The sequence below is a fragment of the Cucurbita pepo genome, chromosome LG19, assembly GCF_002806865.2.
Source record: "Cucurbita pepo subsp. pepo cultivar mu-cu-16 chromosome LG19, ASM280686v2, whole genome shotgun sequence".
NCBI classification, from domain to species: Eukaryota; Viridiplantae; Streptophyta; class Magnoliopsida; order Cucurbitales; family Cucurbitaceae; genus Cucurbita; species Cucurbita pepo.
The window spans coordinates 7,393,012-7,417,415 of record NC_036656.1 but is presented as its reverse complement, the minus strand read 5'-3'; the positions used below and the strand labels follow the sequence as shown (position 1 = coordinate 7,417,415).

At 39.8% G+C, this 24,404-nt stretch overlaps 9 protein-coding genes across 11 annotated transcripts; 3 read left to right on the top strand and 6 right to left on the bottom strand.

Moving 5' to 3' along the window:
- Positions 1-113: 113 nt before the first annotated feature.
- On the bottom strand, positions 114-1,167 carry LOC111781747 (cyclic phosphodiesterase-like). 2 transcript variants are annotated; one of them, XM_023662440.1, is made up of 3 exons: positions 825-1,167; positions 680-734; positions 114-524 (listed from the first exon to the last, which is right to left on the bottom strand). In XM_023662440.1, the coding sequence occupies exons 1-3, from the start codon at positions 1,134-1,136 to the stop codon at positions 319-321; spliced, it is 573 nt and encodes a 190-aa protein (XP_023518208.1). In that variant the 5' UTR covers positions 1,137-1,167; the 3' UTR covers positions 114-318. The 2 variants fall into 2 exon arrangements, with proteins under 2 accessions (XP_023518208.1, XP_023518207.1); XM_023662439.1 differs by having other exon boundaries at positions 680-1,167.
- A 136-nt stretch (positions 1,168-1,303) lies between these two features.
- Positions 1,304-2,358, bottom strand: LOC111781744 (oil body-associated protein 2C-like). Its single transcript, XM_023662436.1, has 3 exons — positions 2,032-2,358; positions 1,758-1,955; positions 1,304-1,693 (listed from the first exon to the last, which is right to left on the bottom strand). Exons 1-3 carry the CDS (start codon positions 2,315-2,317, stop codon positions 1,434-1,436), a joined length of 744 nt encoding a protein of 247 aa, XP_023518204.1. The 5' UTR covers positions 2,318-2,358; the 3' UTR covers positions 1,304-1,433.
- Positions 2,359-2,634: 276 nt separating this feature from the next.
- LOC111781748 (protein NRT1/ PTR FAMILY 4.5-like) lies at positions 2,635-5,658 on the bottom strand. The gene is made up of 5 exons (XM_023662441.1): positions 4,797-5,658; positions 4,471-4,688; positions 3,946-4,389; positions 3,735-3,862; positions 2,635-3,648 (listed from the first exon to the last, which is right to left on the bottom strand). The coding sequence occupies exons 1-5, from the start codon at positions 4,897-4,899 to the stop codon at positions 2,802-2,804; spliced, it is 1,740 nt and encodes a 579-aa protein (XP_023518209.1). The 5' UTR covers positions 4,900-5,658; the 3' UTR covers positions 2,635-2,801.
- Positions 5,659-6,403: 745 nt separating this feature from the next.
- On the bottom strand, positions 6,404-10,446 carry LOC111781742 (MACPF domain-containing protein CAD1). The gene is made up of 6 exons (XM_023662434.1): positions 10,023-10,446; positions 9,149-9,387; positions 8,840-9,035; positions 8,467-8,650; positions 8,079-8,233; positions 6,404-7,235 (listed from the first exon to the last, which is right to left on the bottom strand). Exons 1-6 carry the CDS (start codon positions 10,323-10,325, stop codon positions 6,591-6,593), a joined length of 1,722 nt encoding a protein of 573 aa, XP_023518202.1. The 5' UTR covers positions 10,326-10,446; the 3' UTR covers positions 6,404-6,590.
- A 1,111-nt stretch (positions 10,447-11,557) lies between these two features.
- LOC111781739 (seipin-3-like) lies at positions 11,558-14,289 on the top strand. 2 transcript variants are annotated; one of them, XM_023662431.1, is made up of 3 exons: positions 11,558-12,258; positions 12,382-12,840; positions 13,648-14,289. In XM_023662431.1, exons 1-3 carry the CDS (start codon positions 11,728-11,730, stop codon positions 14,125-14,127), a joined length of 1,470 nt encoding a protein of 489 aa, XP_023518199.1. In that variant the 5' UTR covers positions 11,558-11,727; the 3' UTR covers positions 14,128-14,289. The 2 variants fall into 2 exon arrangements, with proteins under 2 accessions (XP_023518199.1, XP_023518198.1); XM_023662430.1 differs by having other exon boundaries at positions 11,558-12,840.
- A 568-nt stretch (positions 14,290-14,857) lies between these two features.
- Positions 14,858-16,310, bottom strand: LOC111781741 (aquaporin NIP1-1-like). The gene is made up of 5 exons (XM_023662433.1): positions 15,941-16,310; positions 15,614-15,838; positions 15,328-15,525; positions 15,183-15,244; positions 14,858-15,102 (listed from the first exon to the last, which is right to left on the bottom strand). Exons 1-5 carry the CDS (start codon positions 16,040-16,042, stop codon positions 14,889-14,891), a joined length of 801 nt encoding a protein of 266 aa, XP_023518201.1. The 5' UTR covers positions 16,043-16,310; the 3' UTR covers positions 14,858-14,888.
- A 745-nt stretch (positions 16,311-17,055) lies between these two features.
- On the bottom strand, positions 17,056-19,229 carry LOC111781740 (aquaporin NIP1-2-like). The gene is made up of 5 exons (XM_023662432.1): positions 18,529-19,229; positions 18,221-18,445; positions 17,759-17,956; positions 17,594-17,655; positions 17,056-17,468 (listed from the first exon to the last, which is right to left on the bottom strand). The coding sequence occupies exons 1-5, from the start codon at positions 18,649-18,651 to the stop codon at positions 17,249-17,251; spliced, it is 828 nt and encodes a 275-aa protein (XP_023518200.1). The 5' UTR covers positions 18,652-19,229; the 3' UTR covers positions 17,056-17,248.
- Positions 19,230-20,124: 895 nt separating this feature from the next.
- On the top strand, positions 20,125-21,048 carry LOC111781999 (probable C-terminal domain small phosphatase). The gene has a single exon (XM_023662755.1). The coding sequence runs from the start codon at positions 20,155-20,157 to the stop codon at positions 20,953-20,955; it is 801 nt and encodes a 266-aa protein (XP_023518523.1). The 5' UTR covers positions 20,125-20,154; the 3' UTR covers positions 20,956-21,048.
- A 603-nt stretch (positions 21,049-21,651) lies between these two features.
- On the top strand, positions 21,652-23,920 carry LOC111781537 (heat stress transcription factor A-4c-like). The gene is made up of 3 exons (XM_023662192.1): positions 21,652-21,766; positions 21,903-22,449; positions 22,539-23,920. Exons 2-3 carry the CDS (start codon positions 22,231-22,233, stop codon positions 23,541-23,543), a joined length of 1,224 nt encoding a protein of 407 aa, XP_023517960.1. The 5' UTR covers positions 21,652-21,766; positions 21,903-22,230; the 3' UTR covers positions 23,544-23,920.
- Positions 23,921-24,404: the final 484 nt, after the last annotated feature.

Here is a 24,404-nt window from a genome sequence, read left to right as displayed (position 1 = left end):
TTGGGGATTAGAACTGTAAATGGGGTGGAGTGAAAATACATTTTCTTTGAGTTTCTTTTACATATTCAGCTAAATTTCGAGGAGGAGACGTCGGCAACTTCAGCACTACGTTCGAGCAACAAAGCAATAACGTCGGCAACTTTGATTCTTCTTCATATTACAATCACTGAAAAAAAGTAAGCCTAAACATGAAGCTTGGTAAGCTTTCAAACAAGGCCTTTTATTTTCCAGAAGTTAAACAAGTCTACAGAAGTAGAGACACTGTCGAAAACAACATAATTAATCTCGAAGAGGGCATACATAAAAAAACAACAGAACCTAACTTGAAGGAAGATCGTGCTCTGCAATTTTCTCCCACGACTTGAGAGTTTCATCGCCTGTGTCTGTTTTGTACAATGCAAGTCGAGTGACTGGCACTTTCAGACCGTTCACGGCTTCATTCAGTTTGTCCGCTATTTCCTTCGCCCGCTTCTTCATTTCATCTGATATGTTCGCATATAGTAGGCTCAAATGCGGCATGTAAGCTGATACACACACATATACTTGGAGTGTTTAGATTAGATCATTTGGGGGATAATGCCATTTGTATCATCATTAAGAGCTTTCAGTATGCTCATAACAATCCCAAGGAAAGGGAAAACCAGACCCAATTCATGATTTTGAATGTGAATTAACTTACGGGTGGAGTTGTTGTAACCAAAATGGCTGCAGCAATGTGAGCTGATCTGCACCACCTGAGAAGAAAACAGAGAGAATAGGAGGAAAATTAAACATAACAAAAGCCCAAACGATGAGATGCAGACGGAAGGATGAGAGGGAAGCACCTCGGTGGTGGGATGAATGAGGAGAAAAACACACTGGTAGAAGGTGGTTCCGATGGAAACTTGATCCACGGTGGCTTGATAAGCCTTGACCCCTTCGCAAGCTGATCGGAATTTATTGAGGGCATCCTGAGGGGTGAGACGAATTGCCCCAACCACGGTGATATGCGGCTCAAATTCGGGGCCGCCAAACTCGGATCTCAGGCTGCTCATCAGAGAAATGATCTTGGTGGCGACATCTTCTGGAGGAAGAGCCCACAACGAATACAACTCCCCTTCACAGGGCTCGATCGGGTCGGATTTGGGGTTCGCCATTGGAGCAAAGAAGTGAAGAAAACGGAGAGATTAAAGTTTGCGAATTGGTTTACGTGTTAATATGGCGATGTGAGGAATTGGTGGCAGAGGGTCGGCGTTGACTGAACTGTTCTGAGAGATTTGGGGAAGCTACACTCCTAATTTGTTTATTTTATACTAAAAATGTGTTGTTCTAAGATAACAGAGACCAATTTTATTCATTTATTCATGATCTATTGATATTTTCTTACATGCCCTTATGCACCGCACTCACCACAAACAAACCCAATAAACCAGACCCTTATGCGCCTGTCTCTGTCAAGGGAACGGCGCCCTCAACTTCATGTCCGTCCGGACTATATCGATGGCAAACCCCTTTCCATCGTGCTGTTTCCAGTAATCAGCCTGCGGATTAATCCACTCCGGCTCTTCGATCTCAACTCGAGACCCCTTAATTGCGTCTGTCGAAATGTTATAATAGTCGTCCCTTTTCTGCACCAGCTCCGCCTTCACCACTCCCGCCCCTGTTGCTTGCGGTGACATCATTACCGCTGGCGCTCCCATCGGCAGCTTGTCGCCTGAGTGTATGATATCAAAAACCAATTTTTTAATGACCATAATGAAAAAATTTCAGTTGATTACCTCTGTCCACCTGCCATGTGCACCAGAATTTGCCGTAGGATTTGGCGAGGTTTTCCAATTCTGGCTTTGCTACCATCTCTGGGATTCGTGGATGAACCATGAGCCCAGATTTTATCTCGTATGCGTGGGAATGCCAAAGCTTTTGTTCATCAGGAGACAGAGTTTCAAAGATTTGATCCGACACGATATACTCAACGCCTGAAAGGAAAAGGATAAAGCAATATGGCAGGGGATGAAAACAGAGGATATGAAATTAGTTTGGTAGAAAGCTAACCAATTAGATGGGCATCGGCGGTGTCGGAATCGTAAACGGCGCACTGGAGAAAGTCCTGGTTCAGGCGAGAGATGTAATGATGCGTTTCGATCTGGCGGCTGAGGTCATCGCCGTAAAGGGCAAAAGAGCAAGCGTGCTGGCTGACCTGCTTCACCGGCTTCAGCGACTGCAACATGCTACTGCCTTTGTCCAATATGTGTTGCCCCACTCCCATTTTCTCGCCCGGTGGCTGTCGCTCTTCGCCACTCTCTCTCATCGCCGCCGGTTGGTCCTCGCTCGTGGCCATTATATCGTTCTTTTGATGCTCTCCGGAGGTCTGTAGGCTATTTTTTTCCGACCGGGGAAGAAGGGATGAAATAGTAAGGCGAGGGACTCTGTAACCGTCTAAAAATCAGCCACGTTTTCTTGCACGTGGCGCCGACGTGGCTGAGAGTAGTGATATTCTACCCCCAAGTGGAGTGCAATGGGAGATTTGAGTTTCATGCACACGTGGCCAACGAGTATGGCTTTGAGTCGTCATTTTAATTTTTTTATTTTATTGTAATAAATAGATGATATAATCGGAGTGAAGAAAAAAAATTAATATAAGAATCTCCACAAACAAATTAATTTCAATGGAAGTTTATAAGTTGCAACAGAATGATTTCATATCAATTTTCCTCTACAATTTCATTTACTATGAAGAACAAAATTCAAACATATTTGGACCGAAGAAATAGAATTGAAACGATTCAGATTACGATTTTTTTTTTTTTGTTAGGCGAGTTGATTTATTTATGGTTTCGATATTTGTATCTCTTGGCAACAGATATGTAGATGCAGAAGTTGATGAAGCTCAGTATTGAAAGCAACCAGTAGAAGAGATTCAAATGGTTCCGATTGATGTTGTTTCCGATCAGCCAGCCTCCGTTGCTCGTAATTCCCTTCGTGGCACTGTTCACAATCTTCACAACTATGGTGCTCAAGAAGTATCCCAAAGCCATTGAACTCCAAAGGAAGCAAGTGGAAACAGATTTAAGGGATTTCGGCGCCTCGGAGTAGAAGAATTCCAGAAGCCCTACATACGTAAACAAATCTGCGATTCCGAATATGAAGAATTGAAAAGATAACCAGAAGGTGCTGATTGGCAATGGTTGCAAAACAGGGGTTGCGTCGAGCATGTTGTGGTCTCTCGCAACGCCCTTGCGTTTCGCTTCCATTAAAGCTGCGACGGCCATGGAGATGCTGGATAGAACCAATCCGACGCCTACTCTTTGTAAATGGGTGATTCCTGTGGGGATGCCTGTGAGCTTTCGTGCGAAGGGGACGAAAAGCTTGTCGTAGATTGGGACTATGAGGATGATGAAGGAGACTGGGATGATGACGAGTGACGCTGGAGGGATGTGGAAAGAGTTGGTGAGTTTTGTGTCCATGGTGAGGCCCTGTTGGATGGAGAAGGTCTGGAGTTGCGCCAAACAAAGCGTCATTACGATTGTGCAGCAGAAAATCGGTACCATACTAAGAATTACTTTTGCATTCTCAACTTGGGTGACTCTGCATAATTTCCATGGGCTTGAAACTTCAGGCGTTTCAACTTGCCCACAAGGTGTTTGTTGAATTGCCGCTTTGTCTAGAAACCTGTTTTTTCGAATTATCAAGGCGTTTAATGCTATTATTAGACAGCCAAAGCAGAAAGCTCAAACAATTTTTCATGTAAACCAAACCTGTAAATGTTTCTATGAGGAAGAAAATCTTCCTCCACAGAAGCTTCCTTGTCCCTTTCAATCTCATAGAGATCTGCAGAATCTTCGGGAAGGACAAGGTTTCTGTTACGAATGGCTGCAACATATACCTAGAAAGAACAATCATTTGAACAGGAGTAAGAATGTTCTTGGATGAAGTTCTTTACATGATTAAGCTTCAAACTCAGCATACCTGTAGAATTTGGACGATTGCACTGGACTCAGAAACAATATGCATTCGGTACAGAGGCAGTCCGGCAGTAAAGATGACCACGCCGAAAAAGATGGCTGCAGAAGATATCCCCAAGCCCCAGTCCCAACCTTTGTAGTCTTGGATCCACACAATTAGAGTTAAACTCGCAGCACCGCCGCCGCACACTCCCAACAAGAGTTGGTTGAAGAAACTAGACATTTGCAGTGCCTCCTTGGGGTCTTTTTCATCAAACTGATCAGCCCCATGTGACGGTAATGCAGCCTTAATGCCTGCACTACCAATAGCTAATGTGTAGAGAGCAACATAGAGGAAAGCAGCATTTCCTCCTCCAACTGTCTCGCAGTGGGCTTGTTTATCAAACATATTGCAAGGCTGTGGCTTGAGCTTGGGGTAGTGAGCTTGTATCATGAGCAATATCAGCGCCTGAAATAACAGTTGTAATTAAAATGTAGTTGCATGGGGGTCGGCAGAGCCGCAAAGTAAAGCCAGTGAAGTTGGACTAACCAGAAACTCGAGGCACCCTGAAATGATCACGGTTTTGAATCTGCCTAGGAATGTGTCTGCGAGAACAGCCATAAGAATAGAGAGAATGTAACCGGCACCCATATAGTTGGTCAGCTGGTTGGCAGCATCCGCTAGTTCGAAGTGCATCACAGTATTGAAATACGTGATCAAGTTCACTGCAAGCGCAAAGGTTGCCATATTCTCGAAACCAAATGCGACTGCAACAGAAACCCAAAAGGTAAACAAGACTACAATCAAATGATTTTCTTTTTCTTCATATGTTCTACACTACATTTGACAAACTTGATGAGCCAATGATTTTGTACCTAGTATGAGCAAAGACGATCTAGTTCCTCCATGCTTGTGTTTGAAAGCTGGTCTTCCCTTCCAGTCCACTTTCCCTTCCACTACCTCAAACTTCTCCTGCATAGAAATCAACTAGCAGTTAAAAGACCCAAATAGTTTATTGAACTTAATTAGAACTCAATGAAATTGATGAACATGAAGCATACCATAGCAACTGGCTAGGATCTTCTGCTATTGCGAAGCTAAGATTGAGCTTTAGCTTAATATGTATATATAAGGGTTTCTTGTTGCATGAGAAGGTAGTGTGACGTCTGATTGTTCCTGTTCATGACAATAGGATGCATATAACTAAATCGATAATTACGATCCATCATGAAAGCTGTAAATTAAGAGCATTCTGCATGGTTGCTTCTACATATAAAACAAGTAAAAAATGCAAAATTACAAGCAGAAACAATCTCCTAATGGTCCAAAAGGTTCCCATCATGAGCTCAGATTATGAGCTCTAATTGACTAAGTCTAAGATCTCCTGTCTTTAGAGCTCTAGTTGTTCCATGAACATAAGCTCAGATTATTGCTGTTTAGCCGGTCGGAACGGTAGGGTCTGCAACTATGTCATCAAAATGACAGCTCCTTGGTTTTAGGAAAGGAGACACTCAGTTAAAACAGAGCAGAACCAATGATTTGAGTGCTTAATTATTAATTATATGCTTTAGCTTTCAAGCAGGCCATCTAGTTTGTCTTCGGAGTTCTGTATACAATTAATTGAAATGTAGTTTAGGTATGTGAATTTCTAGTAAATTTAATATTTTGTAGTTATAGTTGAGATTATTTCAGTAATGATCATTTTATCCATAATTCAAAAATGGTTGTTGACTATGTCCACCCAGGGTTTTGGTTTTGGGCCCAGGAGAGTCGGCCCGTAATTCGTCCACCGAAGAGAGCGAGAGGTGACGCTGCTCTGTGAAACCAGCCTCACGCAGTTCCCTCCATCTTTAGGGCCAGTGAGCCTCAAGCTTTCGTCCAAGGCCCAATGACCTACTCCCTACTTGGAACGGGCGGGCCAACATCAACAGCCTCCAGGACCCCTATTCCATTGGGACGAACAAGCCTCCAACCATTTTAAAGCCCCCATTCAGGTAACAAGCTCACATCACCAAGCTCGGCGGATGGTTCTCTCACTAATTCATTTAAAAGGAAGGAGTACAATCAAAGTTCTTCCAATGTGGGATTCTTGCATAACTTTGAATTAGAAGTTTAGTTTAGTAATTTCTTTATTTTTTGTATTCAATTTCTTTGTGTGATACTTTTATGACTTAAATATATTAATTTATTAGAATAAAATTTAAAGTTTAAAGATTCCTTATAAACCTAATTTAAAATTTATAGATTCATCCGACATTTTATAAAAAAAATTGGAGCTCGAGCGCAATCTTTTCAGCCCTCGAGCCTTGCAAATTATTCTAGCCTTAGGCCAGCATGGATGGTATGCTTGAGGTTGCTGCCCTTCCAAGTTCTAACAGCTTATCCATGACTTGACAAGAAATTGAAAATGGTGTTCTAATCCTACTTGTAATCATCGTTTTGCAGGAAACCCTTTGTCCTCTAACAAGAACAACAATTGTGATGAATAAAACAAGAACATTGCTATAATTAAATGATTGTGACAAACAACATAAGAATAAAATGGCTACAAACTAAACTAATAAGATGTACAATGTAGGAAGAGAGGAAAAAAGAACACATGAATTCTGTGCAAAAAAATGCTCCACTTTTGTTTATAGTTTGTGAAGGGAAACCCGACCAAGAACTGATCAGTAGTTCAGCAATGAATATTTGATGCGCAGTACTATCCTTCCCTTGTCGACCCCGAGCTTAGCCCCCGTAACCAACCAATGACCTGGAATATCCTGAGGACCCTTCGACATTTCTGTCAAATCTACAATTTTTGCCAGTTTTCCAGCATTGCTTGAACTGTCTTCCTTTTTATCTTCACCAGTTTTTGTTTTGGAAGATGATGATGCACCATCAGACCTCGATGGGGTAGCAGAGGTGGAGGGGCTGTGATCCCAGACTGATCGTCGAACCGTGCAGCCAGGTACCTTCGAGAAAAGAAGCTTCAAGTATAGTACGTTTTTGGCACCAAAGTCCCAAACACCGAGCTGCGCTCCAGTCACGATGTGAACACCAGATAAATCTCCAATGTTGGCTTCTGTATACTCTATGGGTGCTGTGCTTACATGAGAGAAGTTCTTCCACTTGATGGGTTCAAACCACCTGCTGTCCTGCTCTTCGGGGCCATGCCATTTCAGGGCACCTATGGCAACATGCGAGTCCCAATGGGGTTGGAGAATCTTCGGCAGTGACACCAGATGTTGCAGATGGATAGCGAGTCGGTTTTGCTTGCAGCCTTCAAGGTTAAGCCTAAGACCCGTTACTGGTTTACGACCAACTGTAATCTGCGATAACATGCAATGATTGATAAGAGTTGTTATGTTCTTGATATCATCATAGAACGTGATTGATAAGATACAGCTTTTTATGGGGAAGACTCGATTGTATTAGGGTTAGAAACACAAAAGTTCAATTCAAAAAAGGAGGTGCGTCCCCAACTGTCCAGGAAAGGGAACCAAACAAATACTCCACAAGACAAAAAGCATAGAATTAAGTGGACTTGTCTTCAAGACTATATGTCCATTTGAAACTCCCGCTATACCCAAAGAGTAAAGGAACCATAGGCAGATTTGTGAGATTCCACGTTGGTTGGATAGGGAAATGAAACATTCCTTATAAGGGTGTGAAAACTTCTCCCTAGTAGACACGTTTTAAAACCTTGATAGGAAACTCGAAAGGGAAAGGCCAAAGAGGACAATATCTGCTAGCGGTGGGCTTGGCTGTTACAAATGGTATCAAAGTCAAACATCGGGTGGTGTGCGAGCGAGGACACCGGCCCTCAAGGGGGTGGATTGTGAGATCCTACGTTGGTTGGAGAGGGAAATGAAACATTCCTTAAAAGTAGATGCGTTTTAAAACCTTGAAGGGAAGTCCAAAAAGTGAAACCCAGAAAGGACAATATCTACTAGCGGTGGGTTTGAGCTGGTGTTTCAAGAACACTATCAGTAAGCTTTGACTTCCCTACACCATTGTCTCTATTAGCATGGAAGCACCTAAAACTTGAACAGTGCAAAAATGCAACAGTATATAACTTTTCATACATCTACTTCATCAGAAGAACCCCATCAGATTTAAAGACAAGGTCAAACTCATTTTGAAGCCAGCAAAATTAAGGAGATGGAGATTACCTGATCAGGGCTAATATAAAGCTTCGGACCCATCAAGCTGAACTGAAGTGATGAACACAAGGGCTCTTTTCTTTGCAGGTTGGTTTGTTCAGGAGCCCATGCTCTACCAATTTGAAAATCCAAAAAATACTGCAGATCCTCGATCGGGGGCTTGTCTGTAAGACTAACAGAGACTCAGCAATTTAACTAAAATTTTGGAAACAAAATCAACATCTTCATTTTATAATCTGCAGAAGCGTGAAGCGATATGACCGGCCATGGTTCAAGTGATCGGTTAACTTTCTAGATGAAGTTCTATAATAACTTAAACCAGTTTGCCACCATCGAAACGCATTCTTAGGTAGGTAACAACGTCTCCGTGTGTTAAGACTGATAGAAGTGTACTTACATTCCAAATATAGGTCAATAGCTCGGGCTAAATGCTTCACACCAGGCACTCCTTCAAGCATGGAAACGATGGGGGTAAACGTCATGTTGATCACATCTGGGGCTGACTTTACAGTCTCTGCCCACTTGGCATGACTCTGAACCAGATCATCACCACCTCTTCTCCTAAAAATTACAGTAACATCCTACAAGAAATCGAGCATCATGATTATTACATTTTGAGACTCAAGTCGATAGAAGCATAGCATTTCATATGCTTACTAAACCAGGCGAAAAATGATTCGAACGGTTTACCATGACAACTCGTTGAGATCCTCAAGGAACATAAACTTAACAGTGAACTGGCTTTAGTAAAATGAGTGTTTTAAACTAACCTTATCCTTATAACTCAAGGGACCAACAGTTGACTGGCTTTTGGAGTCGAGAAATCGTTGTTCCCCGACCTCTTTAACGTAGTTCTCAATCTCAGACTCTGATAAGGGAGATGACTGGTGTTGCCGGATATATACCACATCTCTTCCACCAATAGTTGCTGATGTTATGATATGCGTACCGTAATTTTCAATAAAACTGACGAAAGAAAAGTAAGTATCGGTTATATATTATCGTCAAGTCACGACTATTCATGAACATTGCAAGCGCACATTCACGACAAGAACCACAGACAACAATAGATAGCTTACCTAGCTAAGGACACAGGATCCCATGTGTAAGGCACAGCACGTTTGATTTCATCGTGTAAAACTAAGGTCGGGTTTTTCAATTCAACCTTAAAGAGAGGAATGAAATATCCAATCATAGCAAGTGATTTTGTAGCTGCTGCGTCGACTTGCCAAGAGCCACTGAAATTGAACATGGCATTAAAGCTTCCAAGCGGAATGTTTCCTGATAGATTTGATTTCTGATTGAAGTATTCTGCCATCTGGAATTTCAGGTATCAATGGAACATATGAAGCATTTAACGAAAAAGACCTCAATTGATAATCGAGTTTCTAATGGTACTCATTGATATTAATCAACTAGTTATACTTAAAACTATATGCAAACCAAAAGTGTCGATCAAGACTAAATCAATTCTGGGAAATGCACTAACATCATTCACATAGCTGCTTGAACTTAGGTTTGAAGCTTTTAACTTCATTTCAAGCATTGATCAAGTTGCAAACTTACAACTATTTCAAAAATAATCTCCACCCATGTAATGCAATAGTAGTTCTAACCAAGTTTATGCTTTATTAAGCTCTATAAAGGCAGCCAGCAAGCTCAAGGAAGGAAATGTCACAGAAACTAATGGAACAGATACCAAAAATCAAACTACAACAGCTATAAGATTGATAGAAACATATAAGAAGACAATAGTTGTAGAGATCAAAAAGTGCAAAAGGAATAGTGCCTAAATAGTAATGAATCAAGTATCAGATGTAAACAAGGTGGAGAGAGGGAGAGAGAAAATTGATTCATTAACAATTCAGGAAGGGAAATAGAACATGGGACGAAAAGGGTTGATGATAAGAAAGCAAAAACAAGGAGCGATTGAAGGAAGAGCTCCAAACTCGCCTTGTGGAAGCTGCAAACGGGGACGTTTTCGGTTGCCCTGGTATCTGAAGAACAGTGAACATGGTCAGGCACATTAGGAACCACAACCCCATCAGAGAGATGTAGATCCCTGGTAGAGGCATCATCGAGCTGAACCAGCCTCGACCCAGGTGTTCCCTTGCAGTAAAGAAGACGAATATCGGCGGTGACATCAAAGCCACGCCCTAAAGCTTGGATTGAATTGCAAAGTGTAGCGGTCAAAGCGTCCATTTCTGAAGTGGGTGTGGTAGCGGCGGCGGCGTAAGTGGTGCAAGGATCTTTCATTACTGAAGGAGATGAACACCAAAAAGAAATCCTTAGCTTTCAATGGAAAATTTGAGTAGTACTCCCCCCTTGGGAGTTGAAAAGAGAAAAGAATTTGGATTTTGATTTGGGTTTGATTATTTATCCCCTGTTTTTGCATAAAATTAAAAAAAGAAAGAAAAAAAAGAAAAGGGAATAGATATTAATTTATTTGGGTAGTGGTGGGACAGGTTGGACTTTGTCATTGTTGATGTTAATTGAGTTTCGGTTGTTGTTGTTGTTGTTCCAACCAGAGGCCCATAAATTTGACTGCNGTTTCTCTTCCTCCTTGGCTCTTCTTATCATCACCGCTNGTTTTTGTGTGTTGTGCCCATTAGAGCAGAATTGAATGAGGAGGATTCTGGGTTGACTCTCTGTCTCTCTGCAACCTTTTTCTTTTTCCAATTTGCTTTGCTTTTCAATATTTCTCCAAACATCAATTTCCACAAATTTCTTTTCCCTCCAAACATATAATAACACCCAAACTTCGATCACAAAATATCATTTTAAATTAGTTTTTGTTTAATGGGTAAAAAGATTCCCACCCTCTTTTCTCTAAAAACAAGTCAAACAATACTTTTTTACCACCCAACAAGTCAAACTAATATGTTTTTTTTTTTAATTTATTATAACTCTTAGAATCGATAAAATTTTATTATATTAAGTTAGAGTGCGAAACTAGGAAATAGAAGATGTACGAATAATTTTATTTTTTTTTAGTTCGGTGGAGATTTAAACTTCAGACCTTTTATTTGAAATGAATAGTAACAAAGACGATTTAGAATTGAACATGACGACGAGTCGAGTTCTAGGTCACTTTCTACCTTCTATATCTTCTATATGGATTATGCTATAAATGTGAATTTGGACAATATATAGGAAATTTGGACAGAGTAGTGGGCCTGATGGGCTTAATATTTGGGCCTATTTAGACATTTTTACAGTGATGGGCCAAGAAAGAATGGCCCACAATCATGGAGAATGAGTTATTATTTACGTCATATATGAAAAATAAAAAAATTATTATTCGAAATTAAAAAAAAAAAATTAGATTTTTTTAATTTAAGAATATAAATGAAGCTTTTTAAGGTTTTTTAAGATGAGATTGAAAGTTTAGAAAATATTTTTATTAATTTAACTTAAAAATTATAATAAATAAATGAGAATGAGATTGATTTAATAAGTTTTAAGGAGGAAGGGTGAAATTAAAAATGATGGGAATTATTAACTACGTTGCAATCTCATCTGAAACAGGCGATCATGTTGAGAAACTTTATCGGAATTGTGTGTATTTAAATCTGAAAATCGAGGAGGATGAATTTGAAGATTGTAAGAAACCCAATGTTCTGGTTTTAGATTGCGCATTTCGATACTCCATCTCGGTATGGAATCCCACGACACCAAAGATAAAGATAACGAAGACGATGATGACTTCTTCGACACTCTCGATGAGTTCCCACCGGAGGATTCTTCCGTCACCGATCAACCTCAACTTTCCACTTCACTTTCTTCCATTTCCGACTCTTCTCCGGTACCTGAAACCTCGTCCGAGAATGAATTCTCATCTGTCGATTCATTACGCTATCGCCCCTCTGCTCGCCGTAGGATCGCAGGCGAGACTCCGAGCTCAGATTCCTCTATCAGTTCCCTAACAAGTACAATCGACGATTCGGTGATGATGAGCCCCGAATGGAAAACCCCAGAAATTCACCCGAATTTTATTGACGATGTAAAGAAACTCGAGGGATCCGAGGCTTTATCGGTTCAAGTAAGCTCGTGGGGAGGTTCGAGTAGCGTGAAGGATGAGAAGAGTGAGGTATCGACGGTGACTACTGTGGAGACTAACTCGGGCCGCGAACTGGGCGTTTCGGAGGCGGAATCCGGCCATTCTTCTTCAAACCTACTTATGTTAATGGTAGGATTGCTAATCAAGGCAATTGGGGTTCAACTTAGCTTCTTCGTCTACAGTTTCTGCTTTCCCTTGTGGTTTTTATATCATTCTTACACGTTTGTTTTCCATCCTTTTCAAACAATTAAGCTTGGGAGAGCATATGTGACAGGAAAGTTATTTGGGTTTTGTGAACTTGTTACTGCTGTGGTCAGTCCTTTGATATCTGAACGGTTGAAGGAACCCAAGTCTCTTTGGAAGGCTGGACTCCGCTGTGTGTGGGGCTTTCTGTGGTCGGCTTATGTTTGTATCATTTTGTGTGGTCTCTTGATTTCGGCGCTTATATTTGGTGGGTTTTTAATGAGGTTCTTAGTTCAGGAGCCTGTTAAGATCAAAGAAGTATTAAATTTTGACTACACCAAACACAGTCCTGAGGCTTATATGCCGATCTTACCTGATTCAGATGTTCTTTATGGTCGGAATTGTAAAGAAAATGTCGCAAGTGGGAAGACCCAGTCGCGTGTTATTCCTCATCATCATCATTTGCAGGCCATTGTCTCACTAACATTGCCAGAGTCTGAATATAACAGAAATCTTGGGGTCTTCCAGGTATGTCTTTATGCATTTTGTTAAAGGAATATGCCTTTTCTAATTATGACAAGTAACGTAATTTTCAGATACTTTTTTTTTTTTTTGGTATGTTAAGTGTCGATCTTCATTGAAGTCGACTTGATATTATCTTAAACATTGCTCCAATGGATAAGATTGTGAATCATAATCCAATTCCTCTTTACCCTGCCTTAACCACTGAGCGATGGAATTTGCAGTAGAAACCACTATGAAAGTGTGCTTCTGAGATGATTGTCCAAGGCTTCAATGATTAATTTGGTTGGATAGAGGATGATAGGGGAATAGTAGCATAGCATTCGAGACATAGGAGCTGCTAAGAACTTGATTTATACATCTATGTTGTTTAGTCGTATGCATTGGTTCTTTTGTGCATAACTGTTCCATGAATTATGAATAAAAGTAAACAAGAAAAGGCCACGGTAAAATAAGTTCAACACTGTGGACACCCTGCAATACAAATAAAGCTAATATAGTAATGGTTTCAGTTGTCTAAATCACAACCAAATATTAATGAAAAACTCCCTGGGGAACGTCAAATAGTTTGCCAACTATGTGCGTACGTGATGAAGGTGGGTCGGCGAGGTCTTTTAGAATCTTGCTTGGATCAGACAAGTTCACAAGAACGTCTATATATTATTAAATTCTGTAATTGTTTGGTTTTGATTTGCCTGAAAATTCTATTTTAGTTATCAGTATCATCAATGGATGTGTATACTCTCTCTTAAGTGTGTTTGGGTAATGTTTATTATGTGATTCCTTGTGAGATATTTGATGGTCATGCTGCAGGTAAGAGTAGACTTTCTTTCTGTAAGTGGTGACGTTCTTGCAAGCTCAAGCCATCCATGCATGTTGCAGTTTAAAAGCGAGCCCATTCGCCTTTTACTGACTATCCTGAAGCTTGCACCCCTTGTTACGGGCTATATATCGGAGTCCCAGACTCTGAATCTTAAGCTTAAAGGTCTTGCCGAAGGAAATATACCGACAGCTTGTCTGCGGGTTACAATTGAACAGCGAGCAGAGTTCAGTCCTGGTGCTGGTATACCCGAAATATATGATGCATCCTTAATCCTTGAATCCGAACTCCCCCTGTTTAAAAGGATTATATGGTATTGGAGGAAGACTCTCTATGTCTGGATTAGCATGACATCGTTTATGATGCAGTTGCTTTTTATGCTGGTCTGTTGTCGACCGATAATCCTTCCTAGAATGAGGATGAGGAGAAGGGATGGATCTGCTGATGTAAGCTCCACGAGGAACGACATCTAGGCATGAGCATGAGGTTAGATAAGAACAGCCCCCCCTGGATATCTAGTCGAAGTGTTCAATCAATAAGAATTTTGTTGCTGATGTATAAAACCCAACAATTCCAATATCATTGGTTGCTCCAATACCGAATGCTACATATTTAGTATGACCAATTCTTTTATTTATTAGTTTTTTTAAGTTGACTTCTATGTTCTTGGTTTGAATTTGAAGTCGATGGGGATGATGATAAGAGAGCAGGTCATATTTATGACTATACAGTTCTAGAAGCCATTTCAACTCGGCTCGAACAACTCGAAGGGCAATTTCTTGTGGTAACCTACATTAGACTGAAGTTCTATGCACTGTTAACCGGGTTTTCATTGTGTGTATGATCTCACCAGGGCTACACAATTGGGGCGAAAAGAACGTTCATGTGAGGATTCATAACCTCGAAGAATCTTCCCCTCAAACTTTTATTTGTCATCATCAGAACTTGAAGCTGGTGTAACGTGTGCATTGATGAGCAGAGTTCTGCTCAACCATAAAAGTTTGAACTTTTTCTGATTTAGATGTGGGATTCTTAGTTTGGTTCGTGTTCCAACGCGAATCTAGTTCATGTGACATCAAATACTTGTTCATTTCCATATTTTTGATAATACAGAAGTAGAAATGTTTGGTAACTGGAAGCTCATCTATAGTAAAGTTTTAAAGTACAAAGAAAGAAAGAAAAAAAAAATAAAAAAAAGTCCTTTCGATATAACCCTTTGGTGTCTCAAAAATTTTCATGGGGTGACATGACGACTTTTGAGGAACGAGGCACTTCGAGCGATCTCTCGTAGAGGTTTGTCTGTGAACCTGATGGTATTATACACTAACGCTCCTGATATTGCTCCTAGAATAGGTGCTGTCATGTAAATCCATAATCCTTTGAATTCTGCAAACACTAATGCAGGCCCCAAGCTTCTGGCTGGATTCATGGATGCTCCTGTAATTGGCCTGAACAAGATGGGATACTAGATTCGTCAAGTATTCATAAAGCTTTTTACTTAAAACAACATCAACATTCAGCTTAATACCCTGCAACCATCACGTTCAGAAGCACGGTAGCACCGACAGCGAGTCCAGCAAGTTCACCAATCTGTAAGATAAAGGAAGGTTAGATTCATTGTCCTTTCGACTCAGTTCAACATAGAAAGTTTGAGGAGAAAAATAGGAACTAACGGCTCTATTGTCAGTGGCAACACCAGAAACCACAAACATGAGGTAGAATGTGATAATGAATTCAATGACAAAGGTCTGCATGTATGAGTCGCTTGGGAGAGTTCCTGGAAAATGGTCTTGTTTTCCATTAAAAATTAGCCTGAGTGTCCAACTTGCTAATGTTGATCCAAGAACTTGAGCCGCCAGATATGAAGGCACCTGCAGCAAATTTGAATTGGGTTGCCATCAGAATCGAATAAGCAGCAGTGAAAAAGCTTAATGAGCTGCAGAGAGAGAGGTAGATTACCTCACTCCATGGAAATCTTCTGGTAATGGCAAAGGATATGGTGACAGCAGGGTTAAAATGAGCACCGGAAATGTGGCCAACGGAATAGATCATCACCATTACAACCAAACCCCAAACAATTGAAATCCCTGGGAAAGTGATGACTCCATCTTTGCTCAAATTCACAACCACTGATGCTTCGCCTGCAAATATCACGAAATATGTCCCCATAACCTCTGCAATCAACTGTTTCCACCAAAACGAGACAAAACAAAATCAATCATTCTAATTCAAATCCCAAAGCTTGAAAATGGGGTTTTTCAGACAAGAACAGAGAGAGCCAGAGACCTTCTGAATGAGAAGTACAGAGACACAATCGGATGCAGAATCATCTTCGACACTCATAGAAAGACTGTGGCGTTCATTGTTGGAAGCTGAACTCTCTGCCATGATTGATTTGGTTGAAGCTTTGAAATTGGATTGATTGGTTTGAAGAAGAATGCTGTTTTTATAGCAAATGTTTTAAAACTGGATAAAACCATAAGATCCTGTTTTTAAAATGTTGTTGAAATGTGTTCTAACAGCTGGGTTTGGTAAGAAACGATGCTGGATTGAAGAGAAAAGACTGAACAGTCTGGCATTCTCTGTTTAAAACCTCAAACTTCATCCATAGATATACTCAAAAGGTTAAACGTTTTATCCTTAAAATAGCAGAGAATGATCGTCTCCATCGACCTAGCACCAATATCTCTGTATACATATGTTTAATATAGGTTTAATATTGATTGATGAAATTGGAAAGTTAGGTAGCAGACATTTTTTCTTTTTCGCACCCTTATAAAAACATGTTACGTTTTCGTTCCTAACAGACATGAGATCTCACAATTCACCTCTTCTAAGGCCCAAGTTCTTAAAACGTGTCTACTAGTGAGAAAGACTTCCACACCCTTATAAGAAATATTTCGTTCTTCCCACTGATGTGGGATCTCACAATCCACTCATAATTCACCCCTCTCAAGGCCCAACGCACACCACCCTCTGTCTGGCTCTGACACCCTTTGTTTCCACCCAAGCCTAAGTTATTAGATATTGTCCTTTTTAGAATTTTCCTTTCAGGTTTTCCCTCAAGGTTTCTAAAACGTCTCTGATAGGAAGAGGTTTCCACACCCTTATAAAAAATACTTAATTCTCATCCCAACCGATGTGGGATCTCACATAAAATAATATTGGTTATACCAAAAAAAAAAAAAAAAAAAAAAAAAAAANCATATCTATGAAACACAAACGTAGAATCTATTCTTCGCTTTACTAGGTGTGAGCACGAAAAAGAGTTTGACGTATCGATTAAGAGGCATAGGTACTCTCCTTTCAAGAAACTTGTGAATTGACAAACAGGATTCATGTGAACTTCCCGGCAGCCATCAAAGTTTGACCTCATCCTTATCCATATGTGGGATTCTTAGTTTAGCTCATTGAAAAAGTTGTCTGATTTCCATGTCTTTGGATAATGTAAAACAAAAACAAAACATACAACTTTCTCCCTGCGCTCTAATCCATCTGCATAAACTTTGAAATACAATGAACACTAAAAAGAGAACCCTTTTGTTAGCCTACAAAAGTCTTTCATTTTGTAGAAGTGAGAAAAGTAAGAGCTCCTCAATGCGAGCCACTACGACTTTGTCCTCTGAGAAAAGAAGCACTTTTGGTGATTTCTCGTAAAGGTTTGTCTGTGAACCTGATGGTGTTGTAGACCAAAGCACCTGAAATTGCCCCCAAAATGGGAGCGACGATGTATATCCACAACCCTTTGAACTGCCTTGACACTATTGCAGGCCCCAAGCTTCTGGCTGGATTCATGGACGCTCCTGTAATTGGCCTGAAAAACAAAGATGTTGAAATTTTCAAGCTTAAAGAAGGTCTCTTGATGATATAGCCAAATGGGTTTCTTATAGTTTAATGTTTTCAGTATGAAAATTCTTTGAAGATGTTGAAATCTAATACCCTGCAAACATGACGTTGAGAAGCACTGTGGCGCCGACGGCAAGTCCAGCAAGTTCACCAATCTAGAAAATCAGGCAACAAACAGAGACGCGTTGAATGAACCAAATTCAAGTGCAATTTAGAGGTAGGAATTAGAGTAAATCATGAAGAAGAAGATGAACTAACGGCTCTATTGTCAGTGGCAACGCCAGAGACCACAAACATAAGGTAAAATGTGATGATGAATTCAATGACAAAGGTCTGCAAATATGAGTCACTTGGGAGAGTCCCTGAAAAGTGGTCTTCTTCTCCATTAAAGATTAGCCTAAGTGTCCCACTTGCCAATGTTGATCCAAGAATTTGAGCTATCACATAAGCTGGCACCTGCAACAATTTTTAATTGCCTTGGAATCAGAATCAAATCAGCACACCCTCTTTGAATTACTTGATCAAAATCAATAATTAGTGAGGATTTTCAAGAATCTCCCAACCTAAAAAGCTTGGAATTCTCACCAAAAATGACAAAGCCTTTGACTTTTCTTGTTTTTCAGATGATTTGGATCGTGGGGTTCAACAATTTTACCAAACTAAGCCGTGTTCAAGGAGAAAAGCAAAAAAAAATGGACATTAGCAGAGCGGTTGACTGACCTGTTTCCATGGAAATCTCTTGGTGGTGGCGAAGGCTATGGTGACAGCAGGGTTAAAATGAGCACCAGAGATGTGGCCGACAGAATAGACCATCACCATTACAACCAAACCCCAAACAATTGAAATCCCTGGGAAAGTGACGACTTTGTCTTTGCTCAAATTCACAACCACTGATGCACCACCAGCAAATATCAAGAAATATGTCCCTAAAACTTCCGCAATCAACTATTTCAACACCCGAAACACAAAAATCAGCCATTCAATCATAAACAGAACATGAATTGAAGATTTGGAGAGAAAGGGAAGACCTTTTGAATGAAAGGAACAGAGATACAGTCGAGTGGTTCTGTGGCAGTGAGGGGTGTGGGTTCATCTTTGATGTTCAGAGGAACACTGTGGTGTCCATTGCTGGGTCCTGAAATCTCAGCCATGATTGATTGCAGGAAGAAGCAAGCAGAGACGTGATGTAACAAAGAGGGAAGATTGTTGAGATTGCTTGCAGAATTGAGGCAAAACCCAGATGATGAGATGGAATTTATAGAACCCCAAAAGGATGAAATGGGAAAAGAGAGAGAGAATTGACCAATTTACGTTTGTTGTCTAATGGTTACTTTAATATAACATTGCAATCAGTTTGACATTGGAGACATCGTTGAAAATGGTGATGTAAGAAGATGAGAATTGAAGGCTGCTTCAACTACCCGCCGGATTTACAGAGAGAGATATGAATTCACCATCATATTTCCCACCGCAGTTCCGGACACAAAAATTAGTATAACTACTTTCCAATTCCTTCTGGGTTTTCAACTCTCAATGGGGTCACTTTGGATGTTATGTTCAGTTGGGGTGCCCCCAGAGCTAAACCAATAGCACGTCGACACTTCTAATGGACAATTCTCATAGCTTCTTGATATCTCACCTCGGTGGAAAGGAGGGTGAAACATTTTTTATAAAGTCCGAAAAATCTCTATTAACAGTAGGCTAATAGGCTCGGACTCTTACAAGAAGCTTATAACTTCCCCCCCCTCAAGTTTCTCAAATTTAATGGAGGCTCGTGATAGATTTAACATCAATGTCCAGCTTGAGCATCTTCTTGTATTCCTTCATAGTCTTCATCTTATTATATATTGCTTTTCATATTAGTTTTCACGGCTCAATTCACACCTTCATGCACGGTAATTATAATGATCCTAATTTTTTACTAACTTAAAATCGCTACTAACTTCTTGTGTGGAAATATTCACTTAAAACTTCATAAAGAACTTATATGTTTAAGAAAATGTTTTAAAACAGTACGAAAGAAAATATTAAAAATAAACATGAGTAAGTCTACGACATTGTTTTATGAAGTCGTTTTAAATAAATATTTTTGCATAAGAAGTTACATCATGCATATAATAACAACTTTAGATTAGTAGAAAATTAGAGTCGTTACAATTGATATCAAGCTCTAAGTTATAGATTCTGTAACTTAGCCTATGAGGTAAGTTTGATATGCTTCATGGTTCCACTGCTAGTGGCTCATCACCGTCAGATATGCCTTATAAAAGATAATAAGTATTATTTTGTTATATTTATATTTTACCCGGGATGGAATATGAATGTTGAGATCCAAAATTTAAAGATAAAAAAAAATTAAAAATGATTTGGTTGTATGGTAATTAAGGTAGTTTTGCAGAAACGGTCATTGTTTTTGTTTAAGAAAAAAAAAAAACCCAATTTAAAATTAAAACAAAAAAAAAAAAGAAAAAAAAAGAAAAAGGAAATGCAGTCTCCTGTCTACTTTCGTTTATTCAGTTCTTTTCTAGCTACGGTTCCGAACCTAACCAGTCGACCGTTAGACCGAACCTAACGCTCATTTTTCAATTTGATTCCATTTCATAATCCATTTTACCCCCAAACTCTCCTCCTCCAACAATCTACTTTCAACAACAATGATATCCAAGATCATCAAAAGATCTCCCTCCAAGACCTTACACCGCCGCCGCCGCAAGTCCCCCATCAAGAATGCCGTCGCCACCGTCCACCGCTCTCTCTACACCTGCCACCGCCGTCTTCTCAAAATCTTCTCCAAGTTGGCCCGTATTAGCACTCCCAACCGCCACAAAGGCTACAAGGCCTTGAGGAAAACTGCATCCACCGAACCCGACATTGTACGAACCCTAATCTTCGAGTACCGCCTCCTTCCACCTCTCATTTCGCCGGCCAAGCGGACGGTTCTACTCGACCTCGACGAGACTCTGGTTCACTCCAAACTGGATCCGCCACCGGAGAGATTCGATTTCGTAGTCAGACCGAGGATCGACGGCGAAATACTCAACTTCTACGTCCTCAAACGTCCCGGCGTCGACCAATTTCTTGAAGCCCTAGCCGATAGATTCGAAATCGTAGTTTTCACCGCCGGATTGAAGGAATACGCGTCGCTTGTGGTGAATCATTTGGACAAGAAATCGGTGATTTCGCACAGATTGTATCGCGATTCTTGCAAGGAGGTGGAGGGGAAATACGTGAAGGATTTGTCTGTGATCGGGCGGGATTTGAGAAGAGTAGTGATTGTGGATGATAATCCAAATGCTTACGCTTTTCAGCCGGAAAATGCGATTCCGATTGCGTCGTTCATTGACGATCCGGCGGACAAGGAGCTTGGGAAATTGGTAAATTTTTTTGACGTTTGTGATTGTTATGATGATATGAGGGATGCTGTGAAGTACTATTTGAGTAGAGAACAAATCTGAAAATTCAAATTCTGATTTAGAAGTTGATTGAAATGATTATTACTTGTAGTTGTTGAACAATGCCTATTGTTCAATTCGAAATTAGAGGCGTCTTCAATTTATTATTAGCTCCTTAATTTCCTGTTTTCTAATTAATGTCAATCCCTCCTACTAATTTAATTTATTCTATATTTAAGTTAAAAATTAAATGAAATATATAATATGGCTTACCTCTCTAATACAAGAATAGTTTATATGAATGAACTGAGACTATATTTGAATGACAGTAAACATGGACGAAGAAATAATTAAAAAACTTGGAATGGGTTAAATTTAAAATTGGGAGAAAGTTGAAATATAGATGTGAAAGGGGAATATTAAATTCATAGTCTAAAAAAGAAAATGTGAGTTACCACGCAATCATCAAACGGCCGTTAAAGTTTCAACTTCATCGCAATTTCTGCTGCCCCTTCCTTTTCCTTTTCTTTATTTACAAAATCATTTGAAACTTATAAATTAAATATTAAAAAACGATTTTGGTCCTTTAATTTTTAAATAACAATTTACGCACTTTTTCAAATATAAACAAAATTAGAAACCGAATCGCTATAAATGAAATGAAATTAAGAAAGGTAAAAGCGTTTTTAAAATTTTGATTATTAAGCTATATTATACATTCGAATTATATAAAAAAAGAAAAATAATAAAAATGAAGGAAATTGCCTTTTCCGACAACATGGTTGGGTTATATTCATACATGGAGGATTGCTAATTTGTGTGTTAATTTGGGTGCTGATCGATTATGGCGACGGGAAGTGGAAGCGCGCATTTGGTAATCCTCTTTTTCTTCAGCTGACGACTTCTTTTTGTAACGACTACGCAAAGATTAACAAAACTGAATCTGGTGGGTCTTTGATTTTTATGTTCCCCAATTATTTGCCTCAATTTTCTGCTGGACTTGATCGCAGGGAGCTTAACTTTCCTGGAAATTTCTGTTTGGTTGAAATTTGGAAACCTTGCGGGAGATTCAAGGGTTTTTCTTGTTAGGGTTTCTTAGCCTTCAATTCTTGCGACAAACGTCGATGTCATTCCAATTCGGTAAACCCTATCGAGGGTTTTCTTTTTCGAGGATGTAACGGTTTCTTTAGGTTAAATAAACTCTGTGAAGCCTGCGGCGGAGGATTGAGCTTTTGATTCTGAATCTTTGTTCGATTTCGTGTTGCCCCAAAGTGGATTCATTCTGGGGATTTGAATTTGGTACTTTATGGTTTGCGATTGGGGGTTTTAAGATTCGGGATGATGGACGAAGCTCAGGGCAGTTCCAATTCGTTGCCTCCTTTCCTGACAAAGACTTACGAGATGGTCGATGATCCTTCGACGGACTCAGTTGTATCTTGGACTCCGGGTAATAAGAGCTTTATTGTGTGGCAACCACTGGAGTTTTCGACTGATCTGCTGCCGAAATTCTTCAAGCATAACAACTTCTCAAGCTTCATTAGACAGCTTAATACATATGTAAGTCAGTACTTAAGTCTGGCTGTGTCCCAGTTCATTTTACTGATAATCACGATTTTTTTGATTGAATTAGTTATTTATTTCAATAGGGTTTTAAGAAAGTGGATCCAGAGAGATGGGAATTTGCAAATGAGGATTTTGAGAAAGGTCGGCCAGACCTTTTGCGGAACATTCACAGGCGAAAACCAGTTCATAGCCATTCGTTGCAGAATGTTCAAGGACAAGGACTTTCATCTCCATTGTTGGATCTTGAAAGGAAGAGATTCGAGGAAGAGGTTGAGAGGCTTAAGCACACTAATGAAAAGCTTCTTCTTGAGTCGCAGAAACACGAACAAGAGAATCGTGAATTACAGTTGCAAATGCAATTGATGAAGGATCAGTTTCGAGGTGTTCAGCAACAGCAGCAAACGTTGCTTTCTATTGTTGCGCATGCTTTGCAGAAACCAGAATTAACGATTTATTTTGTGCCAGAATCACAATCTCATGAGAGAAAGAGGAGGTTGGCTACAGTCGCCTACTATTACAATGAATCCAGTGCTGAGGATGATCCGGCAGAGCATGCCCATTCAGTGTCAAAGAAGCATATGGATTACTCTTCTACCTCGGATCTCAACATGGAGCAGCTCGACCAGTTAGAATCATCCCTAACATTTTGGGAGAGGACCATTCACGATGTTGATCAAGCTATCATTCTACCCAATCTGAAGTCCAACCAAACGAAAAGTGACATCCAAAGCCCACATATTTCTTCTGTACAACTAAATAGGAATTATCAGTCCGAGTCACATGTTATCGACATGAATTCAGAGCCTGTTGGAAGTATTGCTTCTGATCCCATTGTGTCAAGAAAAGATGCTGATGAAACCACTGCGATTGTGCGTAATGGGGCCAATGATGTGTTTTGGGAACAGTTTTTGACTGAGAATCCTGGTTCATCTGATCCTCCAAAAGTTGCACCCGAAGGCAAGGATTCTGATAATAGTAAAAAGAATGCGAATAAATCTATAAGCTTTGGAAAACTTTGGTGGACTGGGAACAAGATAAATAACCTCGCAGAACAGATGGAACATCTTACTCCAACTGAGAAAACGTGACATTATTTGATCTTTTTTAAGTGATGATGCCCTTGTTGCCCTGCCCATGTGTAATAAATTTAGGTACAAATGAAATCGATAGATTGTGCAGCTGTAAAGAGATTCGTTTCTTCCATTTTCCTATAAGCATGATTGTAGGGATTTCTGGCTCATAAATGTCCTTTCTTTCCACCATTTGATTGTGAATAGCAGCCAACTATACATCAGCTTATGTCTAATTCGTTCTCCTTGACTTATCCTCAATGTGAGGTTATCTGATATCTACAATAGAACAGACATGATGCATCAGATAGATGAACGAAAGAAATGTAATTGTGGAAGCTCCGTGTCCAACTTTCAAGTTTTAGTACTAAAAACCTACTCACAATTTTCTTTTCCTCATCTTTGTTCATTGCAATTAGCTTCTTGTCATTTTCTTTTGGTGATGATCAAGCTATTTCTTGTTGGATTCATCTAGCCATGCATTCATAATGCTAGGTTCCTTACATCTTACCGTGCTAAGATATGAGGTTCTTATGTTGTATTCAGAGGGCCATGGTCGTGTGATATTTTGGTCTGCATCTCTCTTTCTATTCAACTGCTAGTAAAATTTGTTTATGTTTCTTCGTATACCAATGTAAAGCTTGATACTTGAGTGTTAAAGTTGGAGTTGCTGCCTCTGATAGCCAACCGGATAATGCTGGAAACTCAATATTCCAAGGTCTTCCGTAACAAGAGTTGCCTTCACAACTTTATTTTCATTCTACGTTATGCTGTTTCAAATTGGTGCTGAAACTGAAAGGATATAATTTTTGGAGGTTCTTATTGTGGATTTATCACTTTCATATAGGTTTTGTCTTATCCCTATACGAACCTTCTCCT

Coding starts and splice junctions, on each gene's coding strand:
- LOC111781747 (XM_023662439.1), bottom strand. CDS start 1,136: ATGGCGAACCCCAAATCCGACCCGATCGAGCCCTGTGAAGGGGAGTTG. Junction 525..679: donor TGGTTACAACAACTCCACCC/GTAAGTTAATTC, acceptor TGTGTGTATCAG/CTTACATGCCGCATTTGAGC.
- LOC111781744 (XM_023662436.1), bottom strand. CDS start 2,317: ATGGCCACGAGCGAGGACCAACCGGCGGCGATGAGAGAGAGTGGCGAA. Junction 1,956..2,031: donor CGCCGATGCCCATCTAATTG/GTTAGCTTTCTA, acceptor TTTTCCTTTCAG/GCGTTGAGTATATCGTGTCG. Junction 1,694..1,757: donor CACATGGCAGGTGGACAGAG/GTAATCAACTGA, acceptor TCATACACTCAG/GCGACAAGCTGCCGATGGGA.
- LOC111781748 (XM_023662441.1), bottom strand. CDS start 4,899: ATGCAGGAGAAGTTTGAGGTAGTGGAAGGGAAAGTGGACTGGAAGGGA. Junction 4,689..4,796: donor ATCGTCTTTGCTCATACTAG/GTACAAAATCAT, acceptor TTTCTGTTGCAG/TCGCATTTGGTTTCGAGAAT. Junction 3,649..3,734: donor CCTCATAGAAACATTTACAG/GTTTGGTTTACA, acceptor TCGAAAAAACAG/GTTTCTAGACAAAGCGGCAA.
- LOC111781742 (XM_023662434.1), bottom strand. CDS start 10,325: ATGAAAGATCCTTGCACCACTTACGCCGCCGCCGCTACCACACCCACT. Junction 9,036..9,148: donor GATCCTGTGTCCTTAGCTAG/GTAAGCTATCTA, acceptor TTCTTTCGTCAG/TTTTATTGAAAATTACGGTA. Junction 8,651..8,839: donor CCTTGAGTTATAAGGATAAG/GTTAGTTTAAAA, acceptor GATTTCTTGTAG/GATGTTACTGTAATTTTTAG.
- LOC111781739 (XM_023662430.1), top strand. CDS start 11,728: ATGGAATCCCACGACACCAAAGATAAAGATAACGAAGACGATGATGAC. Junction 12,841..13,647: donor GAAATCTTGGGGTCTTCCAG/GTATGTCTTTAT, acceptor GTCATGCTGCAG/GTAAGAGTAGACTTTCTTTC.
- LOC111781741 (XM_023662433.1), bottom strand. CDS start 16,042: ATGGCAGAGAGTTCAGCTTCCAACAATGAACGCCACAGTCTTTCTATG. Junction 15,526..15,613: donor GAAGATTTCCATGGAGTGAG/GTAATCTACCTC, acceptor AATTTGCTGCAG/GTGCCTTCATATCTGGCGGC. Junction 15,245..15,327: donor TTGCCACTGACAATAGAGCC/GTTAGTTCCTAT, acceptor TTTATCTTACAG/ATTGGTGAACTTGCTGGACT.
- LOC111781740 (XM_023662432.1), bottom strand. CDS start 18,651: ATGGCTGAGATTTCAGGACCCAGCAATGGACACCACAGTGTTCCTCTG. Junction 17,957..18,220: donor AGAGATTTCCATGGAAACAG/GTCAGTCAACCG, acceptor AAATTGTTGCAG/GTGCCAGCTTATGTGATAGC. Junction 17,656..17,758: donor TTGCCACTGACAATAGAGCC/GTTAGTTCATCT, acceptor CTGATTTTCTAG/ATTGGTGAACTTGCTGGACT.
- LOC111781999 (XM_023662755.1), top strand. CDS start 20,155: ATGATATCCAAGATCATCAAAAGATCTCCCTCCAAGACCTTACACCGC.
- LOC111781537 (XM_023662192.1), top strand. CDS start 22,231: ATGATGGACGAAGCTCAGGGCAGTTCCAATTCGTTGCCTCCTTTCCTG. Junction 22,450..22,538: donor TTAGACAGCTTAATACATAT/GTAAGTCAGTAC, acceptor TTATTTCAATAG/GGTTTTAAGAAAGTGGATCC.